The 10364-nt window shown below is 44.6% G+C and overlaps 2 protein-coding genes across 2 annotated transcripts; both read left to right on the top strand.

The window, feature by feature from the left end:
* Positions 1-1233: 1233 nt before the first annotated feature.
* Positions 1234-3543, top strand: LOC111418056 (DNA ligase 1-like). The gene has a single exon (XM_023050486.2). It carries the CDS (start codon positions 1234-1236, stop codon positions 3541-3543), a length of 2310 nt encoding a protein of 769 aa, XP_022906254.2.
* A 3437-nt stretch (positions 3544-6980) lies between these two features.
* Positions 6981-9332, top strand: LOC139430210 (golgin subfamily A member 6-like protein 22). The gene has a single exon (XM_071196874.1). The coding sequence runs from the start codon at positions 6981-6983 to the stop codon at positions 9330-9332; it is 2352 nt and encodes a 783-aa protein (XP_071052975.1).
* Positions 9333-10364: the final 1032 nt, after the last annotated feature.

Raw genomic sequence — 10364 nt, forward strand, 5'->3', positions numbered from 1 at the left:
GGAAAGTAACCCAGAAGTCGCAGCCTGGACCAAGAGACTGGTGCCAAATATAGCGGTGTGGCTGAACCGGAAATGGGGCGAATCCAACTACTACATTAGCCAATATATCGGTGGCCATGGGTGTTTTAAGAGCTACCTTCATAAATACAAACGAGCCGAGGACGATACGTGTAGCTATTGCGAAAGAACCGACGACGCTGAACACACGTTCTTCCGATGTGATAGATGGGAGGCTGCAAGAACGATAATGGAGAGGAAGGTGAACAGTCGAATTACCCCCGAAAACTGTATAAAGACAATGGTTGAAAGTGAGAAAAACTGGGTGGCGATGGAAGATTTCGTCAGAGAGGTCGTGACAACGAAGGAGAGGGAGGAGAGAGAAGAGAGGGGGGCTTAACACAGGCCCCCCCTCTGCCAGTGTTTTGATGTTGATTTTATGAGCGAGTTGGTTGACGGAGAGAATCAGGAGTATCAAAAGAAGGAAAAAGAAAAAGAAACGGAAGGGGAGAAGAAGAAGAGAGGGGCGCCTGTCCAGCCCCTCAGTCAGGTACGCTAAAGTAATGAATTTTTTTAAAAGTTAAGACGTATTTTTTGTTTTTCTCGGGTACCGAGAGACGATGAAGGAAGAGCATGCGATCGTCGCACGGATGGAAGATTGTAACTCCGAAGAAAACTCGCGAGAGTGTTCCGGAGAAGACGAGGAAAGGGGTTTTTAGTGGGTCGGGGTCTTTAACCCCAACCCCACACTATCTGGCCGTCCAACACCACAGGCCAGATGTCTGTTCGCAGATTTTCCCCAACCTCGTTAAAAAAAAAAAAAAAAAAAAAAAAAAGGGTTGGGTTGGGTTGGGTTGGGTTCCGCCCCCGGGCTTAGCCCGGGGGATGGGGGTGGCTCCCCCAATCGGACGCGTCCCCAGGTGGCGGATAGGGGAAAGCTCACTGCGCATGCATTGCACATAGCGTGCGCAGGGGGTACCGGGGAAATAAAATACCCGGCGCGGACCAAAAGCCAAGGAGGAGCATACCACCTTAAAAAAGCTGGGGGCCGTGTGATCCCGGACGGCAGTACCCCATGATTAGCCCCTGTCTGGAGTCACGGGGGACACGGGAATAAGTGTTTAGTGTTTCAATGTGAGTGTAGTCTAACAGTGCAGTGTTGTGAGTGTATACCTGCCGGTAGGTGAAAAACGGGGCGTAACCTAGGCGCCTGACATCTGGAAATATGGTTTATTGATGAATAAATATCAAGATGCCTCGGATGGGTCTGCCGGCCAAGCAGCGCCGCAGACTACGCAGGGAGAGCGGTCGACTCCTTGTGATTATTTAGACCAAACGACATCGGGCCCTGAAGAGAAGGGTTACGAAGCCCAGGAACAAATAGTGTTCAGAAGAAGTAATATGATTGCACGATCACCACCAGTGATAACAAGGCCTGAAGCAATAGCGTTGGAATCAGAAGAAGACCTTGATCAGACGTTTGTATCGGCAGAAGAGTTGGAAACACCTACGAGCAGTAGCACAAGCCTAAAGAGCTCTGAGTCTACAATTCATGCAAGAAGCGTAAATTTGCAATTATTGACAGATCTAGAAAGCTTGACACCAGCAAGAGTAAGGAGCTGGTCTCTCGATAGTGGCGTAACCAAACAACCGAATATAGATGCTGCGACGGGAAGAGACGTTAAGAAAAGAAAGAGGGTTCAAAGAGGAAGCGAAGACGAGACAGAAATAGTAGACAAAAGAACTGGAAATGAGGAAGCCAAAGTGTTCGAAAAAACAATAAACACTCTGCTTAAACTAGTGGAAGAATTAAAAAACAATGAAGATAGAAACACGAAGAGAGAAATCAAGAGTATTATTAAAAGAATGGAAAGGGAAGCAGATACATTGAGAAGACAAGATTTGAAAGAATGGATAGAGATACAGATCGATACAGGCAAAAGCACACGGGAAGTAAAAAAGAAAGAAACACGAGAAATTGAGACACAGACCGAGAGTGAATATGAGAGGGAATTGCAGAGAAGGCAAATAGAAAGAAATAGAATACAAAAAGCAAATTTGTATGAGGACTGGGAAGAAACAAAAAATTTAGACTGGCAAGAAAATGATTTTAAAAGCGCTGTGATAATGGAAGGAAACCCGATATGGCAGAACAAGGAAATGACTAAAATTGTTATGGTTGAACCTGATGACAAGCAGATGGAAAAAGGAATACAATTACAGTTTAAGAGAGCGTATCCAATGTTAGAAGAATTAAATGGGGAGTATGAAGAACTAGAAATGATAACAATGACCAAAGCAAAGGGGAAGGAGAACAAGAGAAGAGAAAGAATAATAAAGGTAAATGTAGGAAAAACAAAATACGAAACATGGATGAATTTAAAGAGCATAAAAGAAAATTTGAGAGATGAAAGAGAAATAGCTTTACATCACCTTAAGAATATGAGGTTAAAAGAACTTAGAACTATGGTAGAAATAATCTTTAGAAACGTGGAAGTACGAGTGAACATATACACAACCAGTGGTAAAAAGCAAGAGGAGAAGGAAACAATGAAGGATATACATAAAACAAACACCAGGAAGACCTATGCTCTAATAGTCGAAACAAATAATAAATCATTTGAAGAATCAGTGATGAATATTAAAAAAGCTATGGAGGGTAGAAAGGAAATAGAAGCAATAGAGAGTATAAGAAAGACAAGAGATGGGAAGGTATTAATAACAACAAAAAAAGATAAGAATTCCACTAAAACAATAGAAAAGATACTTAGTAATGATAGAGAACAGAGAGTTACCACTAGAGGGCTGATAGAGGGTAACAGGCGGATTTACCTTAACATAAAGGGTATGGAGGTGACAACAACCAGAGAAGAGGTTATAGAGGCTTTGAAGGCGAAAATTGGCAAAACAACAGATGAAACTCCTAGAATAGGAGATTTGAGACCATATGCCCAGAGCAGACAGGCGGTAACAGCTGAGGTCGATCAAAAGACAGCCGAGAAACTGATGGAAGACAGTAGCATCAGAATAGGACTCGCCCTATGTAATATAGAGCAAAGAGCTAAAATAACAAAATGCTTGAGATGCTGGTCACCATCGCACCTGGTAAGGGACTGCAACGGCGAGGACAGAAGAAATTGGTGTTACAATTGTGGAGGACAAGACCATTTAGCCAAGGAATGTAAAAGTGATCCCAAATGCCCAGACTGTAAAACAGAGGGACATAGTGCGGGCACGGGAAGATGTCCAATATATAGCAAATATCTTCAAAAACTTAGAAGTGAAGGCAAAGACAATAAACAGCAAATTAAGAAGACCAATGAATCACATGACAAAGAAACAAATAAGTTAGAACCGAAAAGAACTGATGCGAAAGAAGTAGTTACCGAAAAACCTCTAGAAACAGAACAAATGGACACAGACACAAATAAACAGCAGGAACAAAAAGACGACTTCAAGATGGTAGCGAAAGGCAAAAAAGGGAAGAGAAAAGGAAGGACCGCGGAGAACATCCAGGAAACCTCCCCCGAAGTCCCAAGAAAATAGAAATGAGAATAATGCAACTCAACTGCAATAGGAGATGGAACGCCATGGATCTCCTAGAAGCTATAACAAGAGAGCGAAAAGTAGACCTAATTGTAGGACAAGAGCCGAATAAGAGGAGAGCGCAGCGTCTACAGACAGACCTCGACGACGACTGCTTCATCCAGATAGGGCAAAAGCTTGGAAGACCTGTAGCCTGGAAAAGAGGAAAGGGGTATGTAACGGTGGAGTTGCAGAAGTGGACGGTCACCTCCGTATACTTCTCGCCTAACGATTCAGATGAAAATTTCGAACAACTCTTAGATGTCCTTGAAGCAGACATCAGAAGAACGAGTAAACCGGTAATAGTAGCGGGAGACTTTAATGCCAGAATGCACATAGCGGGCGATACGATAAACAATAAGAGAGGACGCCTCCTAGAAGAGTGGATTGCTAAAACCCGGTTGGTACTACTAAACACGGGGTCAACACCTACGTTCAACGGCCATAGGGGATCCTCGGTAATCGACCTGACTCTCGTAAGTGAGACACTAACAGCAAAAGTAACAGAGTGGAAAGTTGAAGAACAAATAGAAACGTTAAGTGACCATAGTCCAATCGTCTTTAACATTACGAACGCGTTAGACACGAAACGTGTTGAAAACGAATCGAGGAGGTGGCGAATTACAGAAGGAGGACTAAGAACACTGGGAAAGATCTTTTACGAAAAGACAAAAGACATATCGAGCGGAGACCCAATACAACTATCCAGAGAGATCACCGAAGCATGTGATAGAGTATTTAAAAAGAAGTACTGTGGCACGGGGTGGAGAGAACCAGTCTACTGGTGGGATGACCATGTAGCCCAGGCTAGATCTGAATGCATAACGAAAAGAAGAAAGATGCAAAGAACGAGACGAAGGCATCATTGTAGTACCGAAGAACAAGAGACCGCGAAGGAAGAGTACAGATTGGCACGAAAAGAGCTAACCAAGATAATAAAGCGCAACAAGGAGAAGAAGTGGAAAAGCCTCTGCGAAGAACTAGAGGAGAATATATGGGGAACGGCCTACCAGATCGCGACGAAAAGAATGAAATTAGGAGCAAGAGAGAAGCTAGATCTCAAAACGGTCGAAGAGCAATTCGAAAAGTTATTCCCAAGAGCACGAGAGGATGAAGGATACGTAATAAATTACGAGGATAGTAACCAACGACTGGAGATGTTCACCGAAGAAGAACTGAAGAATAGCGTAAGCCAACTTAAGAAAAGAAAAGCACCGGGAGAAGACGGTATAACCAACGAGATCATAAAGATATGCACAACTGCGAACCCTAAGGTCTTTTTGAACACGTACAATGAATGCTGGGCAAAAGGCATATTCCCACGGATATGGAAAAGAGCAACTCTGGTGTTGATCGAGAAACCGAAGAAACCGGAAACAGGACAGTCTTACAGACCTCTCTGCCTTCTGAGTGTAGTGGGGAAGATTCTCGAGAAGTTGATCAACGAAAGGATGATGGCCGAGATAAAGGAGAGAAATTTGTTAAACGAAAAACAATATGGATACAGGAAGGGGAGAAGTACAGTGGACGCAGTAATGTCGATTGTTGAAAATGTGAAAGAAGGAAGGAAAGTGTCCCTGAAAAACAGAGGATACTGCGTCATGATCCTGCTAGATATTAGGAACGCGTTCAATTCCGCACCATGGACAGAAATAAATAGAGCACTGGAGAGGAAAGGCTTCTCGACAGGAATTAAAAGGATAATAAAATCCTATTTGTCGGATAGACGAATAATACTACCGGGAGGAAGAGAAGAAAAAATGTCATGCGGAGTCCCACAAGGTTCGGTGATTGGAGGAACGCTCTGGAATGTCTTTTACGACCAGGTGCTGGAGATTAGGGTAGAAAAGGGCGTCTCGCTCGTGGCCTATGCTGACGATCTAGCGGTCATTGTCAAGGCAAAATCCAAAGAGGAAGTTAAAGATAACGCCGAATACTGCGTCCAGGTAATAAAAGAAAAGCTGAGTGAAATAGGCCTGCAGTTGGCGGAAGAAAAAACAGAAATGGTCATCCTCGAGGGAAGGAGAAAGTTGAAAACGATGGAGATCACAGTAGGCCGGCAAACTATTAAGAACTCGCGGTCGGTAAAGTACCTCGGAGTCTACGTGGATCAGAATATGCGCATGACCGAACACGTCAGGAAAGTTGCCGAGAAAGCCAGCAAAGTCTGCAACGTTTTATCGCGTCTGATGCCTAGAAAAGGAGGCCCAAGCCACGCGCGTAGAAACCTATTGGCCACTGTAATCAGATCGGTAACGTTATATGGAGCCCCTGTATGGGAAAGCGCGCTCAGATTCAAGAAATACGCCAAGATACTAAGACTTATCGAAAGAAGAACGGCGATAAGCGCGACATCTGCATACCGTACGGTAGCGACAGAAGCTGCGAGCGCACTGGCCGGACATCCGCCAATGGACTTACTGGTATGGGAGCGAAGCAGGAACTGGGAGACGAGAGGAGAAAACGCAGAAATAAACAAAGAGAGCATGTTTGAAAAGTGGCAACAGAGGTGGAACGAGTACGGAGGCTGGGCGAAGACGTTCATAAAGAGTGTGAGAGACTGGAAGGAGAAGGGACCCCGAGTGGATTATTACACCACTCAAGCTATAACGGGGCACGGTGTGTACGCCGAATATCTCAAGAAAATCAAGAAGATTGAATCCGATATCTGTTGGTTCGGGTGTCGGGAGTCAGACACTCCCAGACACACAATATTTAAATGTGCACGTTTTGAGAGGGAAAGGGCAACAATGAACGTAGAACTGGAACATTCAGTCACAGAAGAAAATGTTGCAGACCTGATCATGAAGGATGAAAAACACCAGAACATCATAATGAGATACCTCAGAGAAGTCATGCAAGCGAAAGATGCAGAAGAGAGGAGAAGGGAGGACGAAGAGGAGAGTTCATGATAAAGGATAGCATACCCCGATGAAATGCCCCGATGGGCGGATTCCGGGAAGAGAGGGGGAAGGGTTTTAGTCGGTCGGCAACCCAAGAGGGAAGCCAACCCGACACTATCCGGCCGCATGACAACTTAGGCCGGGTGTCTGTTAACAGATTTCCTAATCCCCTCTATAATAAAAAAAAAAAAAAAAAAAAAAAAAAAGGGTTGGGTTGGGTTGGGTTGGGTTCCCCGCAGGGGCCCAGTTGATACTGGGTACGGGTGTAGCGAACCCGCGGCACCCTAGCCAGAGGAGCCAACCTCTTTAAAAAACTGGGGTCCATCTGGCCCGGATGGTAGCACCCCATAAGGGCTCCCACCTGGGAAACAGGTGAAGAATTTTGGGAACACCGGTACAGCTCCGGGAAAAATTGTGTCGTCCGATTTTATGTGCCTGCCGGATAGGATTAAAACGGAGCGCAAGGTAGACGCTTGACATCTCCACAAATGGTTAATGGACAGAAAACCAAAAGCCTCGGATGGGTCTGCCGGCCAAACAGCGCCGCAGACCACGCGTGAAGGAGAGTCGACTTCGCGTGATTATGAAGACTCGAAGATACTAGGCCCTGCTAGCCGGGGTAAAGAGGGTTTACAAGCGTTCAGACGTAGCACCCTCCTGGGCAGATCACCACCGCAGACGCCCACACCAACAACCGACGAGTTCCAGACTCCAGATGAAGAAGAGAGTATAGTTAAAACCGTCAAGAAAGTACCAACGATTACTAAGACAAAAACGACTGAAACAAGATGGGAACCCACCCTGGAGGAAAACACACCGACCAGAATTAGAAGTTGGTCTATGGGGAGCGACCCAATAGAACTGACAGAAATGCCGAATTTAGAAGTAAAGAAAAGAAAAAGAGGACCCATAGAAGGAAAAGAAGCGAGGTGTGATCAGGCAAAAATCCTAGAAGAAGCAATTGGAAAGATGATAGAACAAATAGGAATATTAAGGAAAAATGTGGAACAAAACACAAAGAGAGAAATCAAGGAAGCTGCAGGAAAGATGAAAAAAATTGCGGAAATCATGGACCGACAGGAGATGAGAGAATGGATAGGTAGCCACAAAACCGGACAGGTTAACACCCGGGCGACGCAAACGGAACTAGAGGAGATGAAGGAAGAAGAGGAGGAAAGAACAAAAAGAGAAAAGATAAGAAAAGCAGACACTTTCGAAGAATGGATGGAGGTTGCGAAATGGAAATGGGAAGAGCAATACTTCAAAAATACTAGCATCGTAGAGGGAAACCCAATATGGCAGGGAAAGAACAAAGCAAGAGTGGTGCTAGTCGAGCCAGATGACGCAAGCATGGAGAAGAGCATCCAATCACAATACAAGAGAGTTTATCCCATACTGGAGGAAATAGAAGGCAACTGCGAGGAGGTGGAGATGACAAAAATTATAAAGACGGGGGGTGCAAAGAGAGAAGAAAGAGAGGTGATAGTGAAGGCCACAGCTGGTGAAACAGAGAGAGAATTGTGGGAAAACCTTAACAAGATACGAGAGAAGTTAAGAAAAGAAGTAACTATAGCAATCCATCACATAAGAAGTATGTCACTACACAGACTCAGAACAATGATAGAAGTTATATTTAGAAAAGAAACAAGTAAGGTAGAGATCTATACAACGGCAAAGAAACAAGAGGAAGAGGAAATGCTAAACAAGAATGGCGGTGCGGAAAAGAAAAGTAAAAGAGCAACTTACGCTCTTGTGATGGAAAGCAAAGGGAAGACGTATGACCAAAAGATAATGGATATAAAGAGCCAGATGAAGGGTAAAAAGGTAGTAGAAATTATTGAGGAAATAAGAGAGACTAGAGACGGACGGGTTCTGATTATAACAAAAAACGATGAGACGGGCGTAAAAGAGCTGCAGAAGATCCTAACAGAAAAAGAGGGACAGAGAGTAACAAAGGGTGAGAAAAGGGGTGAGAGAGGAAAGATAATAAACATAAAGGGCATGACTCCGGCAACGGAAATATATGAGGTTGAAGAGGCGATAAGATTAGTAATTGGAGCGAAAGCAGAATGTAAACTGAGCACGCTAAGGCCATACGCTGGATGCATGAGAGCTATTACAGTAGTGACAAGCAAAGAGGGAGCGGAATTACTCATAAGAAATAGAAGATTAAGGGTGGGCTTGACAATGTGCCAAGTAGAAGTGAGAGAGGAAATAAAGAAGTGCAACAGATGCTGGTCTCCAACACACCTGGCTAAAGAGTGCACCAAAGAGGACAGAAGAACCTGGTGCTACAAATGCGGAGAACGTGGGCACCAAACAGGTGAATGCAAGAATGAACCAAAATGTCCAGACTGCCAAATTACCGGACACAGAGCAAGTACGGGGGCGTGCCCAATTTATAGGGAAACGGTCAAGAAAATGAAGAGAACGGGAGCAATAGAGGATAAACCAGAAGCCGTGGAACACAAACTGATTAAAGCCGCGAGACAGGAAACGACACGGAGACAGGATAAAACGATGGAGGAGGAAGGCAAGGCGAAGGAAAAAGAGGGACCTCCGGAGGAAGCTCGGGAGAGGGACCAAAGGGAAATAGAAGTAGAAAGAAAGGAGAGTATCGGCAATGAACATCAAAAACAAGATAAACAGATGGTGGAAAGGCAACAAGAAATGAAGAATTTCGAGAAGGTTACTAGACGGAAGAAAAGAAAAAAGAAGGAAGGAAGTTCTGAAGGCCAAAGCTCTACAGAATCAGGTTCTCCGAACGAGCCGATCAGAAACCGATACCTGAGAGCAATAAATCGTGATGCCCAAGAAAATCAAAGTACTACAACTCAACGTAAATAGATCAACGGAGGCTATGAACCTCATGGAGAGACAGGCAGTTACGACGCGGACTGACCTAGCAATAATTTCGGAACCGAATAAGAGAAAGATTGAGATGGGTGGATGGTTTAAAAATAGTGATGGGGATGTTGCAATAAAAATTTGGAACCAGGATATCAAGGTTAACAAATGGATGGAGGGAAATGGATATTTGGCGCTGGCGACTAACGTGGGACTTCTGGTGGGATGCTATCTGACTCCAAACGAAACAATCATGGAATTCGACAGAAAGCTGAGTGACTTGGGAAGAAGTGTGGATGGGTTCAGAGAAAGAGAAATTGTAATGGCTGGAGACTTTAATGCTAAACACAACCACTGGGGATCAAAGAGAGAGGACGAGAGAGGCAGGATGGTTTGGGAATGGATGGCGGAGAGGGACATGGTTGCGGTAAATAGAGGGGACAGACCGACTTGGAAAAGGGGAAGTCAGGAGTCCATAATAGACCTGACAATTTGCAGGAGCACACAAATTAATAATTTTGAGAAATGGCGAGTGGAGGAGGAGGAGGAAAACCTCAGCGACCACCAAAGCATATACTTCAGCGTCAGAATGCATCACAAAAGAGAACCCTGTAGAACAAATAGCGAGGGCAGATGGAAAAGAAAGCAGGAATTCGTCAAAAAATTTGAAGAAATTCTGCATAAAGAGTGTCTGAAAAGGCGCAAAATGACCCCAGAAACACTAACAGAGGCAACTACAAAAGCATGCAACGTGGCCTATGGAAAAAGAAGAAAGACCAGGATTGAAACAGGAAGGTTATACTGGTGGAACGAGGAGGTAAAGAAGGCAAGGCAGAGGGTAAATAAGTGCAGACGAGTTGCAACAAGAGGAAGCAGAAGCGGCGGTGCGCCGAGAGAGCTGGAGGGACTGGAGACTGAATACAGGGAAGCAAAGAGACAATATAGAAGGGAAATTAAAAGGGCAAAGAAAAGAGCATGGAGAAATCTGTGTAACGAGTTGGAGACTGATGTTTGGGGGGATGCCTACAGGAT

The sequence above is a fragment of the Onthophagus taurus genome, chromosome 6, assembly GCF_036711975.1.
Source record: "Onthophagus taurus isolate NC chromosome 6, IU_Otau_3.0, whole genome shotgun sequence".
NCBI lineage: Eukaryota > Metazoa > Arthropoda > Insecta > Coleoptera > Scarabaeidae > Onthophagus > Onthophagus taurus.

What these genes read in the sequence shown, in the direction of transcription:
- LOC111418056 (XM_023050486.2), top strand. Translation starts at nt 1,234, where the DNA reads ATGAATAAATATCAAGATGCCTCGGATGGGTCTGCCGGCCAAGCAGCG.
- LOC139430210 (XM_071196874.1), top strand. Translation starts at nt 6,981, where the DNA reads ATGGACAGAAAACCAAAAGCCTCGGATGGGTCTGCCGGCCAAACAGCG.